The sequence below is a fragment of the Cucumis sativus genome, chromosome 6 (genome assembly GCF_000004075.3).
Source record: "Cucumis sativus cultivar 9930 chromosome 6, Cucumber_9930_V3, whole genome shotgun sequence".
In the NCBI taxonomy this organism is placed as follows: Eukaryota; Viridiplantae; Streptophyta; class Magnoliopsida; order Cucurbitales; family Cucurbitaceae; genus Cucumis; species Cucumis sativus.
The window spans coordinates 4,054,789-4,075,674 of record NC_026660.2 but is presented as its reverse complement, the minus strand read 5'-3'; the positions used below and the strand labels follow the sequence as shown (position 1 = coordinate 4,075,674).

Sequence of the window (20,886 nt, the reverse complement as noted above, 5' to 3'; positions counted from 1 at the left end):
TTGATCTAATGTTGCCAAATTTTTCATAAATGTTCTAATGGACTTCAATTTTACACAAATGTAAAGTCTAAAAGACCAAACTACCCATATTTATTATTAATAATATATTTTAAAAAATAAAAAAATGAAATAAAAAAAGTAGACCAAGATTTGCATTTATTAAATATTCCACGTAAATATGGTATGTGATTGACTATATTATGTTAATATTATAATCAAAATTAGTCCGAAACTTAATGAAATAAGAAGAGAAGGGTTGGTAAATTGTGTTGGAAAGTTTCTCCAATGATTACTAATTGTATTTTGCTCTTAAATCCACTATTTCTAAATTAATTAAATGATCAATTCTAATAAAATGAATCAATTTATTGGAAAATGTAGTAAAATATTAAGTAAATATGAATTTGTAAATTTCTTTTTTAAAAAATCATTAAATATATAATGATTGAAATTATAAAAAAAATCAATACAAATAAAATGATTAAGAAATATTTTCTTTTGTCATTTTGTTAGCCATCACTTCAATTTAATCAACATTAAACATATAAAATAATTAAACAAAAAAAAGAATCATTTTTATGGAATATATTTTAAAACCATCTCTTTTACCCAATTTGTTTTATAGAATATTCTACTTTTACCCAATTAAAAACACCTGGAATTATGGTTAGACAAATTTAATAGAATGAAAAAGGTTAATACTAACACCAGATAGTATTAAATATTAATTTACAAATTTGGAGGGAAAACTCGTTGAAGGCGAGGGAGTCTCCATGGAATAGCAATGGCCTACTTCAATCTTCTGTTACAAAAATGTTCTTCCTTCTCCCAAATCAAGCAACTCCAAGCAAACCTTATCATCAATGGCGATTTTCACTTCTCTTCCTCTCGCACTAAGCTTCTCGAGCTTTGCGCCATTTCCTCATTCGGCGACCTTTCTTATGCCCTCCATATTTTTCGCTACATCCCTTACCCTTCCACCAACGATTGGAACGCCGTTATTCGCGGCACTGCCCTGAGCTCCGATCCCGCGAATGCCGTTTTCTGGTACAGGGCAATGGCTGCGTCAAATGGGCTTCACAGAATTGATGCTCTCACATGCTCTTTCGCGCTCAAAGCTTGTGCCCGCGCTTTGGCTCGTTCTGAAGCGATCCAATTACATTCGCAGCTTCTACGATTTGGTTTCAACGCTGATGTTCTCCTGCAGACTACATTGCTTGATGCGTATGCGAAAATTGGGGATCTCGATCTTGCCCAGAAACTGTTCGATGAAATGCCGCAGCCAGATATTGCTTCGTGGAACGCGTTGATTGCTGGGTTTGCTCAGGGGAGTCGGCCAGCTGATGCTATAATGACGTTCAAGAGAATGAAGGTGGATGGAAATTTGAGACCCAATGCAGTGACTGTTCAAGGTGCTCTGTTGGCCTGTTCACAATTGGGTGCTTTGAAAGAAGGGGAAAGTGTTCATAAATATATTGTAGAGGAGAAGTTAAATAGTAATGTGCAGGTTTGTAATGTCGTTATTGACATGTATGCTAAATGTGGATCTATGGATAAAGCTTATTGGGTGTTTGAGAACATGAGGTGTGACAAAAGTTTGATCACATGGAATACAATGATAATGGCCTTTGCAATGCATGGCGATGGCCACAAAGCATTGGATCTTTTTGAAAAGTTGGGTCGATCTGGAATGTCCCCTGATGCCGTATCATATCTAGCTGTGCTATGCGCCTGCAACCATGCAGGGCTTGTAGAGGATGGGCTTAAGCTGTTCAATTCAATGACACAAAGGGGGTTGGAACCAAATATAAAGCATTATGGTTCCATGGTTGATTTATTAGGTCGAGCGGGGCGTCTCAAAGAAGCTTATGACATTGTAAGTTCACTGCCTTTCCCTAATATGGTACTCTGGCAAACATTGCTTGGTGCTTGCAGGACATATGGGGATGTAGAAATGGCAGAACTGGCATCAAGGAAGCTAGTAGAGATGGGATTTATTAGTTGTGGGGATTTTGTTTTATTATCGAATGTGTATGCTGCTCGTCAGAGATGGGATGATGTCGGGAGAGTTAGGGACGCTATGAGAAGAAGGGATGTGAAGAAGACACCAGGATTTAGTTACATAGAAATAAAAGGTAAGATGTACAAATTTGTAAATGGTGATCAAAGCCACTCAAGTTGCCGTGAGATTTATGCTAAGCTCGATGAGATCAATTTGAGGATCAAAGCCTATGGATATTCAGCTGATACGAGCAATGTGTTGCATGATATTGGCGATGAGGACAAGGAGAATGCACTGTGTTATCACAGTGAGAAGCTCGCCGTGGCTTTTGGATTGACTTGTACTGAAGAAGGGACCCCAATTCAAGTGATTAAGAATTTAAGGATTTGTGGGGATTGTCATGTTGTTATTAAACTAATATCGAAGATTTATATCCGAGAAATCATTGTAAGAGACAGAACTCGATTCCATCGATTTAAAGAAGGTTTGTGTTCTTGCAAAGATTATTGGTGATACTTATTCACTCAATAATTCTAAAATCGAGACGAAGGTCTCTTGGAAAATGTCCCATGTCTCCGGCGTAGGAACATATTCTTTCATCGCGTCAAAGTCCAAGGGGCAGCAAAAGTTTCAATTTAGAGGTTTGAACTCAAAACCTTGGATGTGTCTCCAAACATCTTCAACTCTTACACCAAGATTCTCTTGGAGAGTAGAACAACGGCTATCTTTTTTGAAAAAATGAAATACCATTTTTGGGAGGAGGGAGTGAGATCTTTAATCAAATGCCTTCTATGATGCATCTCGCCTCTTGGTTATATGTTCATTAGACTAGTTTAATGTAATACGACCATTTCTGGCTGCAAGGTCTTTTAGGCATGGAGTGAATGCACTTCAAAATGGTATCAGGCCCGTCTTATTCTATCTTTAATGCTTCCAAAGCTCCAAAATCTAGTTCGAAAAGTATGCATGTTAACCCTGCACTTGCAGGACTGTTATTGTTGTTGCTTAATCACTTTGATGATGATAGCCAAAGTGAAAGAATTGAAGAGGCGGGCAGCAGTCCAGAAATCTAACCAATGCCAAGGATAATCATGGTAACATTACTTAAGATTCATCACTCCTTCCTTACCGAAAAGAACACAATTTTATATTTCTGTTGGATTCTCTGTTTACTTTCTTGATTGGATTGGATGGATCAAGCTATGTGACATTGTGAAACCTACTTATTCTAAATATTTAGACCCTAGATCTGGCGTATGGGGCTAGTTGAGACAGAGGAAGAAAGCAGCTGAGAATATTGAATCTCAAACTGGATCAAGCTCTTTCATTAGAATCTCATCCGGAAAAGTGGAAATGGACAACTACAATGTGCAGTGAATCTGGTAAGTCCTTGTTCATTAAGCTTGAATCCTGACTGGGAACCATCGATCTAAAGATAAAATTGAGGGTTAGTTGATTATTTAGGCTTCAGAACCATTCTGTTTTTATTAAAAACTTTTTAATAGGTAGCTTGTAGAATCCACTTTTATTTATAATTAGCTTTTCACTTCTGATTTTTTTTTATATAGCTAACAGACAACAAAACATTTTTTTTCTTTTTTACAGAACTTTAAATCTATTTATCATTTAACACAATGCCTGTTAGACTAGAATAGAAGGGGAAAAAGGTATTAAGTATAACGTACAAAATCTAACAAATACTTAATGCGTTGTTTTTATAACATATGGATGGAAATCCATGGCTAATTTAAGGGAAAATAAGAAATTCTTTCACACATAATTAGGTAGGGAATGAAGGTTTAAAATTTTAGTCCATCGGTTTGAAATGTGTTAGTATTATTATTACTTTTGTGTGAAATATGTGGCGTTAAAGTATCAAACTTCCAAATGAGTTGAGATATGATTGTCTTTTGGATGAGGTAATTTTTTCCTAAAAAGTGGATTGTCAATTTTTTTAATAGTTCTCTTGAGTCCCTGATTCATCGACGTTTAGACTTCTTTCAAAAGAAAAATCAATGTAAGTATTTGATGGGATGTTAAGATATGCTTGAAATGGAGGAACATTTTTGTCAACGGGTTGATATTGATATTTTGGGCAAATTAACGCGGTTTGTTTGGAAATGGAATAGTGAAAGACACCTCCAGCCTCCAACGTTTATTCTTACCTCTTAACATTATCATTATTATTATTTTATATATATGTAGTTTCTTTGTTTCTTTATTTAAAGGAATTCATTACATTGTTGGAACACGAGTCAATTTTTTACAAAATAGATTTTTTGAAATAATGTTTCTTTTTCCTTTCCAGAATTTTAGTGTAGGTATAGTTACAAAAGAGAAGAAAAATTAATTAAAATAAGTATTTTTTATTTAAAAAAATTGTTTAAGATTAAACAACAAAAATATAAGTAAACTGTAAGAGTCAAATTTCCAAATTTCTACTCATGAGTTATTGTAAAATTAGATCAAAATATTTGTAGAGAGTATTTAAATTCTTCACACACAAAAAAAAAAAAAGAAAAAAAAACCTTTTGATATTTTAAAAGATAATAGATTCAATAGATTAGCTTTTAAAAAACCATTTCTCTTTTTCTATTGCTTTTTTTCTTTGGGTCCGGATTTTTTAATATATTATACTCTGAATTATGGCTTTTGGGTTATTTTCGTCTTTTCCACATTCTCTTAAAAGAGAAATTTTAAAACAAAAATAATATAAAAATAAAAAGGAAACCATTTTGAATTGATTTGGTAAAAAAGGATATTTATCTCAATAAGTGGTTATCTATCAAAAATTAAAAAATTAATTTTCTATTGATTTTTTTGGCATATAAATTTGATAGTCAGTAAATTGATAGAAATTGTGAATTCTAAGTTTTGTTATAGCTTTTAAATATTTTAATTTATTTTGTTATTTTTAAAAATACCTCCTTATATTATATTATATTATATTATATATATATATATATATATATATATATATATATATATATATTTTTTTTTTTTTTTTTTCATATTTGAACTCCTTAGCTCATGAGACAGTAAGTGGTATTCAAAACAACCCTTTTAAAAAACATTAACACATAAACATGAAAGTCAAAGGCGTCACCTTCTTTCCATATTACTTTTTCATTAAGTATAGGTGACTAAACTCAATAAATAGACTTAAATATTAACAGAAAAAAAGAACATGTTAATTTCTTTTCTTTTACTTTAATACATGAGTATTGAATTTGGATCTGGTAGTTTATAATTTATTGAATTTTAGTCTGTCATATTTTTAAACATCTACTTTTAATCCTTATACTTAACCAAATTTAAGCATTTTTAGTATTAATTTTTTGTATCATAATCATTGTTGTTGTCTACCTAATTCTGATCTGAAGAATTAAATTATAATTTATTGAATGAACCTGAACCAAATTATCTATATATAAATATATATATGTTATGCAATATTTATTAAATTTAAAAGGGGATTTGCTATGTTGGTGGCTGTTGATACCGCCGTTGAAAGTTCTTATGTTGAACGGTTTGAGCTAAGAAACACATGAAACCCAATTAAATTCAACAAATGAAGCCAATAACATCCTTCCAACTCACAACTGACCGATCCGTGCCAAATAAGCCCAAGGTGGGGTGGGGAGTTGACTCACGCATACTGGTCTTGGCCGCTCCAAATAAATAATGATAATAATAAAATATTATTCAATTTTTTATATATCGAAAAATACAAAAATTCTATTGTGGTCCATTTCTCATTATTTTTTTGTGAAATTACATTTCTAGTGCTGTACATTTAGAATCCTTAAGGGGCTTGTGAGTAATTCTCTACATTTATTTTCATTTTTAAAATAATAACTGAAATTACACTTTAATATATATATATATATATATATATATATATATATATTACTAATAAAATACATGCCAATTAGGACTACTCTCTCTTACTTGGAAATTATTTCTTAAAAATTAGGTTTAAATCTTATTAATTTACAGAATTTAATATTTTTATTTTGAAATATTATTCTATCAATGTCACAAATATAAGTGTTCATGATTGCATTTTTTGTTTTTTTTGTTCTAATGTATTTATAGCTCAAACTTGTTTAGACGAAATATTGTTTAGTTGTATTTAAAAAATGGGAAATACGTTTTTTCAGGGCAAAAATAAGGATAGGTAATAAACGCAGTTAACTAAAACGAAAAAATGAAAAGAAATAAAATAAATTATCACTAATCCCTAAATCTCTGGTTCCAGGAAATTTCGGCGTTTTACTGCAATAATAAGTAGCCCGCCACCACTATCCCTTCCTCATTCGTCCTCGTTACTTGTTTTGACCAAACAATCTTCACTTCCCCTTCTCTCTCTCTAGGGCGGTCTTTCCACCGTCTCCGGTGATCGGGGATCTCAGCTCCGTCCAATTTCAACTGGGGTTTTGTAGATTCATCGATTTCGGAGCGAATTTCTTCACTGTTGCTGTCGGTTTTGTCCGAGGATTCCGGGCTTTGGTTTCTTCATTTTGTGATTTGTGGTGTTCTTTGATGTCAACGGTGTCGTCTTCGAGGGGTTTGTGTGACGAGGGGGATTGGCCACCAGGGTTTCGGTTTCACCCGACGGATGAGGAGTTGATTCTCTATTACTTGAAGTTCAAGATCTGTGGACGCAAATTGAAGCTTGATATCATCCGTGAGACCGATGTTTATAAGTGGGAACCCGACGAATTGCCTGGTAAATATGTTGTCCTTCCCATGATTGATCTGATTGATTGATCTTCTTTCGGCTTTTCCTTGACCTAGTCTGATTTTGATTCAGTTTGTCGTTGATTGATTTTATTTTACTGTTTATAATGGGTTTGGGGGTCTTTCTGAATCTATCTTTGTGATTTTGCGTTTGCTTAAGCTTGTTGTCAAATTTTAATCGTATCATACAGTTCGATATTATCATTTAACTTCTTGCATTCGTAGGTGAATTGAAGCTATTCCTTGTTATCCTTTTCGGTTTCATTTTCTTTGCGAGTCGTTTTTATCCACTCAATTCCTATTACCGATGTACTAGGCGAAGGCATAATTGATATTTGATAGTATATTTTTCCCGAATGTTAGAGAGTTGGTCGTTCCTTTTACCACTTTCTGTGAATGTTTGTTTGCTCTATGATTCTTTTATTCTTTGGATATCTACGAGTATTGATGATCTTTCTAATCATGAAAAAATAAATGCAGGTCAATCTAAGTTAAAAACTGGTGATAGACAATGGTTCTTTTTCAGTCCTAGGGAACATAGGTACCCAAATGCGTCAAGATTGAGTAGAGCTACAAGATATGGCTACTGGAAGGCCACAGGAAAGGATCGAATAATACAGTGCAATTCACGTAATGTTGGAGTGAAGAAGACACTGGTGTTCTATCTAGGTCGTGCTCCTAATGGTGAACGTACTGACTGGGTTATGCACGAGTATACCTTGGATGAGGATGAGCTTAAGAGGTGTAAGAATGTAAAGGTAATTGTGTGTTTAAGCTCTTCTTTTACTTAATAGTTCTTGTATGGTCTTGTTTGATTAAGCTATGAGTCTTTCTATTTCAGGATTACTATGCACTCTACAAACTTTATAAGAAAAGTGGACCTGGGCCAAAAAATGGCGAGCAATATGGAGCACCATTTAGAGAAGAAGATTGGGTTGATGATGCTGGTTGTCTGGAGCCACAAGTGAAAATAGTTGATGAGGTTGATCCTGTAGTTTGTGAAAGAGATAATGGTCAAATTCAGATTTCATCAGAGGACATCGAGGAGTTTATGAAACAAATGGTAAATGATCCTGTTCTAGAGTTGCCATTAGTCAATGGTTATCATCAACTTGGCTCTGCTTTGCAGGTTGGTTGCCCTGAATGTTGCACTCCAATATTCTGTTCCCATTCCCATGTTAATTTCCCTTGGTGAATTGACTGGTTATCACTTTGAGATCAAATCGTTTCTTTTTCAATTGATAATATAGCAGTAGGAACTTGGAACGTTGGTACATGAAATGCATTTCTAAACTTCTAAGTTGTAATGAAAACTAATTTTGATTGTCAATAACGTTTAGGACTCTTAAAAGTATTATTCCGGTTGTTGGTTCAGGAAAGAACATCTACTTTAAGCTGACATACATGCTGTATTTCATTGGTTATTTGGTCTATGGTTCCTTTCATATGTGCTTTATTTGCTCAAATCGGTTAGCTTATTATTTATCTCCATTCTTTATATAGGTTGATGATAAAGAAGAAACTGCAAGTACTATGATCGATGATTACACTCATGAGCACATACTTCCTCAACTGGATAAAGTATGCCACTTTAGTGTTCAACCCAGTGATTTGAATGCAAGCTTTGACTTTACCCAGTCTGGTATCTCTCAGTTGCAACCATTTGAAGCCGAGGTTTCATCAGCTCCTAAAGATTGTGAGGAAGAAGGAGATTTCTTGGAGATCAATGATCTCGTTGGTTCTGAACCAACTCCTGTGGCAAATGTCAACCCTTTGGGAAATATACCACCTTCAGAGTTGGATGGATTGAGCGAGTTAGACCTGTTCCATGATGCAAATATGTTTCTTCGCGACTTGGGACCCATTGCTCCTGAAACAGTTTTAGATCCATATTTGAATGCTCTTGATGTTGATGTTGCAGACAATTCGAATGGTAATTGGCAATATGATCCCTATCAACAAATTCAGACGGACAATGTATTCTGGAAGAACAATGAGACAGAAAATGCCTTTAGCATTCAATCAAATGGACATTCATTCAATCAAATTCCTGAATCACATGGACAGTTTGTTACTCAATCAAATTTAGGTATATACTTCAGTTGAAACTTAATATCTCTGTCGTCTTTTATCAGACATTCATCAGTCCATTTTTACTGAGGTCTTTCTTTCTGTTTGAACTTCACAAAGTTGCTGGCTCGATTAGCTCATCTACACAGAGCTCTTGTCCAGATGAATTGGGTTTGTTTGATAAGCCATACTATACTCCATATGGCAAGAACCGCTCTGTGAAATTTTGAGCCAGCTTCAACAAGCTACCTAGTACGAGTACTTCTCGTGTATTATTGAATTCTCTGATTCAAGAGGAGCTGTTATCCAATTATATTTGACTTTCATCATAAATTGCCATTGTGGTGCCAATTCCGGGTGCCACTTTATCGATGTGAAGCAGTAGGGCAGTTTCTAATTATGAAACTTTCTGGTCTTGTTTAGGTGTGGGATATGAATCTGTAAGTTCTACAGCAGCAGGAACAAGGGAGATTCAAAGTGCAAATGATGGAGGCGGTTCTACAAGTTGGTTCTCTTCCAACTTGTGGGCCTTCGTTGAGTCGATACCGACCACTCCCGCATCAGCTTCAGAGAATGTCAACCGCGCTTTTGAGCGGATGTCTAGCTTTAGCAGATTGAGACTAAATACTCTGAACACCCTTAACACCAATGTTGCCGTTCGAAATCCTGAGACGGGTGCAAGGAGGAGAACGGGTATGAATAAAGGATTCTTTTTATTTTCAATTCTTGGAGTATTGTGTGCAATTCTGTGGGTGTTGATAGGAAATGTTAGATTATCTGGTAATTTCATTTCTTCATGAAACTATTTCATGAAAGCTGTGCCATCTTCTTTTATACCTTTGTTATATGCATATCTTAAAGTTCCAATATTCATGATAACTGAATATTGGATGTAAAGCAAATCTTAGTTACCGCTGATTATAGATGCGAGTTCTATGAAATCTAGTTTGATTTCGATTCACAGGTCTATCTATCTCCATTGATTTTGTTTTACCTCTCTCTATTTCAAGTTTATTAGTGAATAGAACGTGTAGTTTTTTAAGTAAATAGAATTGGTGAATCTAGATTAGGTCGATATATGTTTATATTGATTTTCTAAGTGTTTCAGTAAGTATTTATAAGTGCAAATATTTAGAAAGATAATCCAAACAAACTCTTAATGTTGGAGTGATTATGATCATTTGCTTAATTTCAACTACACAATGTGGATATTTTTTATTTTTAGTTTTTGATTTTTTTTTTTAATTGGTTAAGAATTTAACTTTATGGTAAGAAATTGAAAAGAAATAAATTTGAGTTAATTTTTTTTATAATAATGAAATTATTGATAAAAATATGTATTAATTTGAGAAAGTGGAAAAACAGTATTTCAGTAATTACAGGGAGAGATAGCAGAACAAGGGTGCAACTAAGCAAAGATTTGATGCTATTTAAACAGAGTTGTTCTTGATGTATCAACTTTTATATTTACTTCATAGTTCAAATCTGATGTTCAAATTGTTGGCTGGTTGTTTATTTATTTATCTATCTATACACTTTGAAGATTTATCCAATTATCATCGTAATTAAATTGTATCAACATTAAAGGTCTGGGAATTTAACATTTAAAACCAAATACTAAATTGAATGTATATTCAAAACCTTGAGACGAAAAATGTATTATTACCTTTAATGTAGTAGGGAGGTTCAAACAACTTAATTATATATTTTATACAATTTTATCCTCTTTTCTTTTTATTATCTACTTATATCTTAGAGTTGAATCATAATATTTTATAAATATATGGATGTTAGTAATGACATTCGTATTTTAACTTCTAAATTTACACAATTTGGACTAAAAAATGTTGCAAACCTTTTTTTATACATGCCAATTACCATTGAATTAGGTTCGTTATTAACCTCTTCCTTTTAAGAAGTAGTAAATTATAAAGAAACAATTTTATAAAAATACCGGTATGGTATGTAAATTCGAACTTTGGCAATTTAGGATCTAAATAAATTTATATTTAATTTCACCAACAACATTTAAAGTTGGTGAGTCAAACAATGAGTTAATATGTTATACCAACCCAATCCATTTCATATGTTGATGAGTCAAGTATGCCCTAAAAGAAGCAATTTGCCATCAAACAATGTTAACATTTTAAGACTTGGACAACTTAAAAATATTAACAAATATAGTAAATATTGATTAGTCAACAATTTGTAGGTTCTGTTTTTTAGAATTTCAAGCTTACCTTTCAATGCACTCATCTTCATTATTGATAACAGTCAGTCATCCGTAATAAAAATTGATAATACATTTCTCAAATTGAAAGTTATCGATCATAACACCTATTAGATATTCATGATAACAACTAACAACACATATATCAAATTAAAAGTAATCACTAATAGTAGTACAATCGATAGCATATTTCTCAAATTGAAATCTATTATTGATAGTAACTACATCCAATAGATTTAATATAAGTCCTTTTAACTTTATGCTCTTCATATAATATAGTATATATATATATATTAATAAAATAAAATAAAATCAATATCTCTAATATTAGTGGATGCAGTTTGATGGCAATACTCACATAGTTCTTGTTAAATTCAAGCTCAAGTAGCATTCCTTACATTTTTTTATCTGTCACTGATAACTATTAGTATAGCAACCGGTAGTCATTATCGGTTCTTGAACTAGGTGTGAGTTTTTGTTATTAGTTTACTAATTTTTGATCTATATATAAAATTATATTATGCTTGTTCTCTCTCTCCCTATATATATATTCTATTACTTTAGTCTTAAAACGCCATTTATGCAACTCATCCATACTTAAATATTGCTCACGATGAGGCATAGTCAAACTTATAACTCTTACCAAATTTATCAAAGGAGCTAATTTTTTTTGGCTCTAAAAGGGTTTTTTTTTTAAAAAAATTTAAATTCCGATATATTATATTATTAATTAGTGTACGGGAAAATTAAATAATCTAATTGTAGAAATCCCCAAAAATGATTATTATTATTAGAGTTTTAATAAAAAGGAAAAAAGGAAAACAATATTAAGAGTTGCAGAAAGAGGGGCGACCTCTAAAATTAAATCTGGTTGGAATAGGATCTTCTCCGAACGTTTCATTCATTCATTCTTCTTCTTCTTCTTCTTCTTCGCCGTCGCCGTTGTTTTCATCGGAATCTTCAATTTCTTTATTCGTTTTCTTCCATAATCTTTGTTCTTCAATACGAACCATCACTCACTTACCAACTCTATTGATCTGCGGTCCTTTTCCGGACAGCTTCTCTGCAGTTTTTTTTTTTAGCTGCAGTGCATCAGTGGTAGCCGGATTAGTTTAATAACTATGCTGAGGAGGAAGAAGATGAAGCACTGCTTCAGCTTCTTCTTCTTCTTCTGTTGATTCATGGCCTCCACTCAGCACCGCTGTGTTTTCGGTATGTTCTGTATTTCTTCTTCGGTTGATTCTCTGATTTTGCGTTTTGATTTGATGGGGAGCTGTTTTTTTATGTTGAAGAATGGTGGATTTTTGTTTTATGTATTGTCGCTTCTTATTTTGCTTTCAATTGCTCCTGGCTTTTATTAATCTGGGTCACGATTGAATTTTTGTGTTTGTGCCTTATTCTGTTGTTCAATTTTGCTTTCAGTTGGGAATATACCTTATGATGCTACTGAAGAGCAGCTTATAGAAATCTGCCAAGAAGTTGGGCCCGTAGTGTCGTTCAGGTCCGTGTTCTCGGCTCTTTTTTTTCTTCTTTTTTCTGGGAAATGAACCCTAAAATTGATATTGGATTGACATTTACGATTTAGAATGAGATTGATAGCTTTGAAGCCGTAAAATTGATTTCTTTTTCTTAATTATTATTTTTAAAGCCTCCTTGAACTTTCTGTAGTTTCCTTGCCGTATATTTAGCCTCCTTCTATGTTCTGTTTTGGACCTTTGGTGGTTTACTATGTCTTTCTCTAATGGGGAAAGATGAGTGGCTATGCAATGCTAGAATAGAATCCTTTCTTTTTGCTAGGTTTTGTCTACTGCCAGCCCATTACCAAGCCAAGGGCTGAGCATTCTGTTCTCAATTGTTTTCTATAGGTCAGTCATACGCATATAGTCTTGTTAATTCTATTTCGTGGCTCATAAATTGGCTATCTCTGGTCTTATTGATTGGGGGTTGTAGTGGAATGCCAGTGTATATTTTGATTAAAATTGTAGCGTGGTGTTAGTGTTATATCTTATTACATCTTTTTAATAAATGTAAGACGTTTTGGTTCGGTCACGGTATAGTGTGCATGAAAAGAGGTCTTTATCTAATCTGTAAACAATGAACTACAACTAACACACTACTTTTGGAATTTGAGCACAGTATTGGAAGCTGTAACTTTTAATTAACTGCAGTAAGCTGGGGCATGTTCTGTGCTTTGGGATATTTGGGGAGAGAGGAATGATAGGGTTTTTAGAGGTAGGAAAAGGGACCCTTGTGAGGTTTGGTGCTTAGCTAGATTTCATGTGTACCTTTGGGCTTCAGTGTTGCAGCTCTTTTGTAAATGTTCTCTTGGAAATATTTTACTTAATCGGAGCCCCTTTCTTTAGTTGGGGTGTTTTGGTGGACTTTTATTTTTATACGCCCTTGTGTTTTCTCAATGAAGTTAGTTGCTTTATCAAAAAAATTAAAATTAAAATTAAATAACTGCAATAAGCTATTCTTGAAAATCACCATCTTCTGAGTTTCCAATCCAAAAACACGAAAGAAAAAGAAAACAAACTAAGTGCAGGACATCAATTATGAGAACCCATTTTCCCTAACATCTGAGTCTCTTAGGAATTTAAATATTGTATTAATTTATTATTTCAGCTACCATTTTCCCATACATTTCAAAGTTAAAATTAACAGTTCCTTCGTTTTTTAGATTAGTTATTGACAGAGAAACTGGAAAACCTAAAGGCTATGGGTTTTGTGAGTACAAGGATGAAGAAACAGCTTTGAGTGCTCGTCGTAATTTACAAGGTTATGAAATTAATGGTCGACAATTACGAGTTGATTTTGCTGAGAATGACAAGGGTGCAGACAGAAATAGAGAACAGGTGAAATATTTAACCTCTTGCAATCTGGCTCATTGACTATTTTTGTCCATTCAGCTAGTTACATTGGGATTTTGGTATTATTTTCAATAAAATACTTTTTAAATATTATTGACTTTATCATACAAAAACTTAGATTATAATGCTGGCATATTTCAAAGCGTGTACTGTAAATATTAAATTGATTTAATTTTTCAGACCTTGGAGGCTTCTTTTATTACTCTGCTTATTGTAATTTTCAACCAGTAGTTCAAGAAACAAGTTCGCAGGAGGTTGTTTTGTAGTCTTTACCCTGATATTTTTGTTTTTCATGTTTAAAATGGATTCAAATATATATTTTCGATTGCTTTATATTAACCTTCTTAATGCCTAGGTTAGATCTGAATTTTATTATATGTACATGTATATAAAAGACTGGTATTGCTCTGACTAACATAGTATTAACAAGAACAAAAATATTTGAGAAGATTAATAGACTCTTCTGTAGTTATGATCTTGGTTTGTTTTTATTAGATTGGAACCCCTTTTTGTAGTTACTTTTTGGGCTCCCTCTTGCTATTGGTATTTGTTAGCCTCTTTTGTTTGCCCTTCTATTCCTTTCATTTTTCTGCTCGATGAGAGTTTAATTTCTTACAAATATATTGGTACTTGTGAACTTTTTTATGATAGGATTCTTTTGAAATGTTGGCAATGTTCTTTGAGAAGAAAAGGATACAATTTTTTTATCTGAAACTGAAAGTTCTACAGAGGATTTCATTGCTTATTTCTATTTTCTTTTATTATTTCTATTTTTTTATCGGAAAGGTTCTTTTGGTAAGTATACCTCTGAGTTAAAAACTGAAATTAAAAAATCCATCTAGAATTCATAAATCCAAAGGAAATATTCCAAAAATAAAATACTCAACTCAGTCTTCAGCTGCATTTTTTTTTTTTCCTTCAATCATCATCATACTCATTTGCAATCAAATGACTTGTCAACTTGCTGAAACTATGCATTTGAAATCAGAGTATTTAAATAAATAAAAAATTTCCTTTTATGTGCTCTTCCACCAATACACCTTGACTACATATAGCATGTTAATTACGATTTGATTTGAACAATTCTTCTTCTCTCTTTCAGGGTCGTGGAGGACCTGGATTGGTTGCAAATGCTGGTTAGTTTTCTCTATCTTAAATGTTTTCTTGCCTTCTGGTTTTTGTGTTAACATGAAAGTTGCTAAATGAACAATTAGGTGGCCCAACACCCCATGGGGAAGCCAGTCAACATCAACCAATTGGTCTTCACATAGCTATCACTGCTGCTGCTGTCATGGCGGGAGCCCTTGGTGGTGCACAAGCAGCTTCTAATCAGAATAATTTACAGAGTGCAACAATGCCCAACGATCCGTTAACTTTACATCTGGCTAAACTTTCTAGGAGTCAGCTTACTGAAGTTATGTCAGGGCTAAAGGTAACCTTTTGAGTTGTTCCCTCCTCTCTCCTTAGTTTCCTGAATGGCTCCTGTTGATTGGTACATTGTTTGGACTTAGGCAATGGCTACACAAAACAAGGATTTGGCTCGACAGCTATTGCTGGCAAGACCACAACTATCAAAAGCTCTTTTCCAGGTACCTACTTACCTTTCCTCCTTTAAGCATAGAGAAGATCCTCCATATCTAGCGTGTTTTACTTCTTCTCTTTTTTCCTTTCCTTTTCTGTATAATATTATTTTCATAATTACTACTAGTTATATTGATGAAATTCTGCCTTATGTTACTCTTATGATCTTGTTGTCTATGTGCGTCAACCTTCTAAACATTGTTATGCAATGTATTTCTTCATTATCTCTTAGTCTAGTAGTTACTGGAGAAAAACAAGAAAAAGTATTTAGAGCAAGTCATGACATGAATAAAATATGAGATTGAAGGTAGCTGGTTGAACCCAATTGGTTTTGTAGGTGTCAAGGGAACCAAAGTAGATCATTACTATACATGTTAATTATTGTTTCATCTAGCTTGCCATTCATCCTCGATTCCTCATGCATGATGTTGAGAATGTGTATATGCACATATATAAAGTACTCACTCCTATTTTTCACGCATTTAAGTTCAATAGGTTTATTGCACTTCATTACGAATTGCATCTTTTTTAAGAAACCGAGCTTCACTAAGAAAAATTAGAACAACTTACGTCCTGTAGATCACAAATTATATCGTTGAGATAAGAAACATTGTTTTACTTCTGGCATTTTCGATGAACAAAAATGATATTTCTAGAAGTGTCAACTCTTAATTCTTTTTATAGAGACAGACTAACCGAAGCACTTGTTAAGTTAGGAAGAAAAGAAGGTTTTGATGGGAATTAATGAAAGTGTTCTTGCCTCTGTCATTAGCTAGGGTGGTCTTCAGTTATAATGTTTCAGTCACCTTTCAATGGTCCCTTAATTATGTTGATGTATTTCACTCGTTGCTAGCATGGTTCATATGTTAAAAAAATTAAAAGTCTAATTGCATAAGAAACACACATTTGTAGAACATTTCAGTCACACACTCTTCTTTTAGCAGATGCTCATAACTAGAGGACCCTCTCTTTCCCCTTAAATTATGAGAATTGTGCAAAGACATAATTTTATGAACTTTTCTAATGTAAAGCTACTAGAACAGTAATATGCGAAATGCACACCTGGAACCTTCTCATCAGGTTTAAGTCAAAGCTACTCTTTTATCGTTAATTTTCTAGCTTTTATGGCTCAAAGCATCTTTAGGTCCTAATATCAGAACCAATTTTTGTGTTAAATTTTGATTGGAAACCTATGTTGTGAGAATCAAAATAGTTCTTTGTTTAGACGGAAAAAGGGAGAGAGAAGGCTTCAAATAAATATTTGGGAAAGAAGAGACATGCAATATTTATATTTTTAGTTGTACCATATTAGTTATTTCTTTGATAACTTTCTTGCTTCTCACAATTTTATGGACTATATCTCTTCTTGTATGCAATATCAGCTAAACATTCTTTTTTCTCCTCTTTTCTGTAATTTTGTTTGCAGTCACAGATAATGCTTGGCATGGTCACTCCACAAGTGGTATTTCTCTTCACTGCTTATACTGTTACTATTATTATCATCATTACTATTATAATTATTTGTGTGTGTTTTATAGCTGTTAAGATTTTCTCATGCCAAATTCTCCTTCTTTGATTGCTGCAGTTACAGAAGCCTAATTTACAGCAATCTGCTACTCATCCTCAGCTTCCTTTGCATGAGAGTCAGCAGGGTCAGCCATCATCTCTTCAAATTCAACCAGGCCTGCCCCCTCTTGCACCTAACAGGATGCAAACTGGTTTTGTACCTAAAAAAGAAACACAATCGTCTCTCATGCCCCAAAATCCTTTGGCTCCCCATCAGTTTTCTGCATCCCAACGACCTTCACTTCAATCTCAAATTCAGCCATCACACACTTTACAAGGCTCTTTGACCGGAATACCTGGAGGCTCGTCACTTCCTTCCATAAGTTTGCAGGGAAATATATCTATTAGGCAACAGGTTCAGGCGCCCTCCTCCTCCTCTTTAAAGCAGCACATGCGTCCTCCTCCTCAGCAATATTTGGGGCATGGTGGAGCTTTAATTCCTGGCCATAACACTCATATTACTAATCCAGAAGCTAAACCATCTCTTTTGCCTCACCCTTCCTTATCAGATGCAGACTTTCAGGTTCTACTTTATGTTTTTTTTATAGTTTAATATATAAATGTCTTTGAACTAGAACATAGATGTCAATCCTATTTTTTCTTTTCCCAAATCTTTAATAGGAAGGGCTTTCTCCCCTCCTCTGTATTTTACTTGGAGAGCAGGTAAGGCCACTATAGCAAAAGTTGCTTTCCAACCATGAAGTTTACCTTTGATAGAATGACAAGCTAAAGCTTGATTCAATACAAATGTGGAGAGGAAACTATAATGCAACTAACTTTTATGTTAATGTTTTGCTGACTGTTATTGGAGAAAATTGAAATGTTCTTAATTTATTTCTCATGTGTATGTGTCGACTTAATGAGGAACACTTTATGATCAATAAATGAGGCGTTGTTTATATGGCTATATGCGTACTTTTATCAGTTCTTTTTTCCTTTTTGAGAATAAACAAAATTTTCATTCGTGTATGTAAAAACAAAAGGACAAACCACCAAACCATTGAAGTAAAAATGCCAAAAATTACAAGAGTCAAACCACAAGGAACCACTAAAGATAAAAAACCCGACCATCAGACGGGCAAAACAAGTACAGCTGCCCAAATGACAGAACTCTGGAAAAGAGATCCAAAACAACTCCAGCTAGATGATAAAGATGTTTCTCTACTTCAAATCTACTAATTGCTATCAAGAGTGTTATTTATTTATAATAATATCAAGATATGTAACTTTTCATTGAAAATAAGATAGACTGATGGTCAAAGGAGTTGGAGAGAGTAATTGAAAACACAACCATACTCAAACAAGGAGCCTGCTACTAGCTTGAAAAATTTAATAAGATCTAGTAATATCTTGAAAGTCTTTGGAGCTTGCTCCCCTTGGTTCGGAAGTCTTTTTTTCTTTTCCTTTCTTTTCATTTTCTGTCATCTTGTTTCTGACTTGCTCTTCATAACAGCCTGGCCCCTCCACAGCGTATAGTACACCTCAGATAGTGGGCAGTGATGTTGATAAGTCTTCTCCAGTTCCTCTTGGTGTTGATGGTAAAAGAACTATGCTTCATGGCTTTTCAGGAACAACTAATCGCCCAGTAAAGCAAATAAAATTAGAGGATGGAAAAGGCAGCTCTTTCTTAGCCGGAGGTCTAAGTACATCAATAGGTACCAATGGATCCGGGCAACTTGGAATTGCCTCAGATCCCAATGTGACGGGAACCCAACTCTCTGAGAAACCAACTTCATTGGTACGTGATTTATTATCCGAAAATCTTTACTCACTTTCTTGTTCATGGTAATTTTGTTGCATTGGTAGGATTTAATCTTAGCTGCGACTTCAATTTTTCTATCTGATTTTGGTCTTTGTAGTTATCTATCTCATTCTGAATTTGATTTTTTTTATAGTTTTCAGTGCTCATGTCATGTAGAAGAGTTGTGTATAAAAGGTTAGAGTAGTATTTTCAAGTGTGTTTTTGAGAAATTAGAGTCTCACTAACATCTTTTGAGAAATTAGACTCTCACTAAGAAGTATAAAAGGTTAGAGTAGTATTTTCAAGTGTGTTTTTGAGGCATGTAGAATGAGCTTGAGTTTGAGATGCCTTTTTATTGTAGCGCTTTTAAGTGACATACTACTTATTTTGGTTGGTAACGTTTAGTAACAATTTGGTTTTTGGTTTTTAGTTTTCAAAGTTAAGTCTACAAACAACCCTCTCGCCCCTAATTTTTTTTTTTTGCATTTTTATCTACTTTTTATCCATGTTTTAAAAAACGAAGCTAATTTTTTAAAACTAAAAGAATTTCTAAAAAGCTGTTTCTGGAATATTCAACTCTTGTACTCTACAAAAAATGCATGATGTTAGTAAGAAAATGTGAGGAAATAAACTTAATTTTCAAAAAACAAAAACAAAAGAAACAAAAGACGTAATTGTTACCAAATGGAGTCTTAAACGTTTTAGAATTTTCAAAATCACTTTTGAACAAAATACTCTGGAAGTCTGTCTCGCTAAAAGTCAGATTGAACTTGATCAATCCAAGGTTTAAATTTATATTTCCAATTTCCTTCCAGACTGTATTATCTTTATTCTGACTTTTTTCTCTAATTTCAATGCTTAGTCCTGAAAGCGTAACTTATCATAGTGAGATGAACTGTGACTATTTTCATTCATAAGATCAGCCAAAATTTTAATTGTTCAAAGCAACATAGTTCTGAATTGCATTAGTTTTATTCCAATAACATCAACATTTTCTGTTTAATTGCATTCATAGCCAAATTACGATGCTTCAAATTCTTGATCCTATAGGACATGAATTTTTTACTTTACTTGAATATGTTTATGTCTTGGAAGTTTCATTCATCACTATGACAAGATCTCCGCATTCTGATGAAGTTGATCGATATCTTCTAAATCACATGAAATAAACTACCACTCCTGTTCCTTGTTTCTTCTCCAGCTTCCCCAGAACGTTGAATCTGTACTACTGCAACAAGTTTTGAATCTAACTCCCGAACAGCTTAACTCGTTGCCGCTCGAACAGAGGTTGCAAGTTATTGAGCTCCAGCATGCACTTCGCAGAGACCAAATGCGGCCATCCTAGCAAGTAAATTACCCCTGATCAACCCAACAAGTAGATTGTAAAATATTTTGCTCCAGAGAGATTCAGCCAAGTGACAGTCAAAAATACGTGTAAAATTATTGCTTGTCGAAGGGGTCCGAAGCGACGGGTCCTGCCCACAAGGTATGAGTTTTTCCATAAACAGCATTCATGTAAGGCTTACAAGTTTGTGATTATAGTGATTCCTTAATAATAACAAATCAAGATAGGGGAAAAGATCCAACAGTGGAAGAATTTTGATTTATTTTCAGGGTCTCTTTTTTTGGCCGTTACATTTGCCATTTTTGGACTTCTTTCCTTTGCTTCTGCTGTTCATTCCTTGCATGTAACATTTCATTGAGGCTTTTGGTTTTGTTTGTAAAAGAAGAAAAAAAATGCTACAATTTGGATTCTTTAGCTGTTAAGAAGCTTTGATATAAGGGTTTTCTTTTTTTTCTTTCTTAAATATGATTTATAACTATTTTCACTTTATTTATTTCGTCATTTGAAATAACTCAAAATCAGCTAAATATCAGCTAAATGAGCTTTATTCTAACCCCAAAGTTATAGAGTAAGAAGAAAAGCTTTTCATATAATTTTGTTAACCTAAAGATGAGGGAAGATGAAAAGTAAAATAATTGATGTTAATGAAAAGTTTTAGTATCCATTTGATTTTAATAATTTTCTTTGATATTATGTTAACCCCTCTTTGGGAATCTTGTTTGACTAGTGGAAAATGGA

At 33.5% G+C, this 20,886-nt stretch overlaps 3 protein-coding genes across 4 annotated transcripts; all 3 read left to right on the top strand.

The window, feature by feature from the left end:
- The first annotated feature begins 725 nt into the window (after nucleotides 1-725).
- Nucleotides 726-3,552, top strand: LOC101217655 (pentatricopeptide repeat-containing protein At1g34160). The gene is made up of 2 exons (XM_031887311.1): nucleotides 726-3,096; nucleotides 3,243-3,552. Exon 1 carries the CDS (start codon nucleotides 785-787, stop codon nucleotides 2,513-2,515), a length of 1,731 nt encoding a protein of 576 aa, XP_031743171.1. The 5' UTR covers nucleotides 726-784; the 3' UTR covers nucleotides 2,516-3,096; nucleotides 3,243-3,552.
- Nucleotides 3,251-9,782, top strand: LOC101217428 (NAC domain-containing protein 17). 2 transcript variants are annotated; one of them, XM_031887312.1, is made up of 6 exons: nucleotides 3,251-3,384; nucleotides 6,264-6,734; nucleotides 7,226-7,503; nucleotides 7,587-7,808; nucleotides 8,249-8,834; nucleotides 9,239-9,782. In XM_031887312.1, the coding sequence occupies exons 2-6, from the start codon at nucleotides 6,548-6,550 to the stop codon at nucleotides 9,613-9,615; spliced, it is 1,650 nt and encodes a 549-aa protein (XP_031743172.1). In that variant the 5' UTR covers nucleotides 3,251-3,384; nucleotides 6,264-6,547; the 3' UTR covers nucleotides 9,616-9,782. The 2 variants fall into 2 exon arrangements, with proteins under 2 accessions (XP_031743172.1, XP_004140940.1); XM_004140892.3 differs by having other exon boundaries at nucleotides 7,587-7,874.
- A 2,097-nt stretch (nucleotides 9,783-11,879) lies between these two features.
- On the top strand, nucleotides 11,880-20,611 carry LOC101211663 (cleavage stimulating factor 64). Its single transcript, XM_004140953.3, has 10 exons — nucleotides 11,880-12,257; nucleotides 12,468-12,546; nucleotides 13,726-13,900; nucleotides 15,018-15,051; nucleotides 15,130-15,347; nucleotides 15,427-15,504; nucleotides 16,923-16,958; nucleotides 17,082-17,585; nucleotides 18,516-18,800; nucleotides 20,005-20,611. Exons 1-10 carry the CDS (start codon nucleotides 12,227-12,229, stop codon nucleotides 20,146-20,148), a joined length of 1,584 nt encoding a protein of 527 aa, XP_004141001.1. The 5' UTR covers nucleotides 11,880-12,226; the 3' UTR covers nucleotides 20,149-20,611.
- Nucleotides 20,612-20,886: the final 275 nt, after the last annotated feature.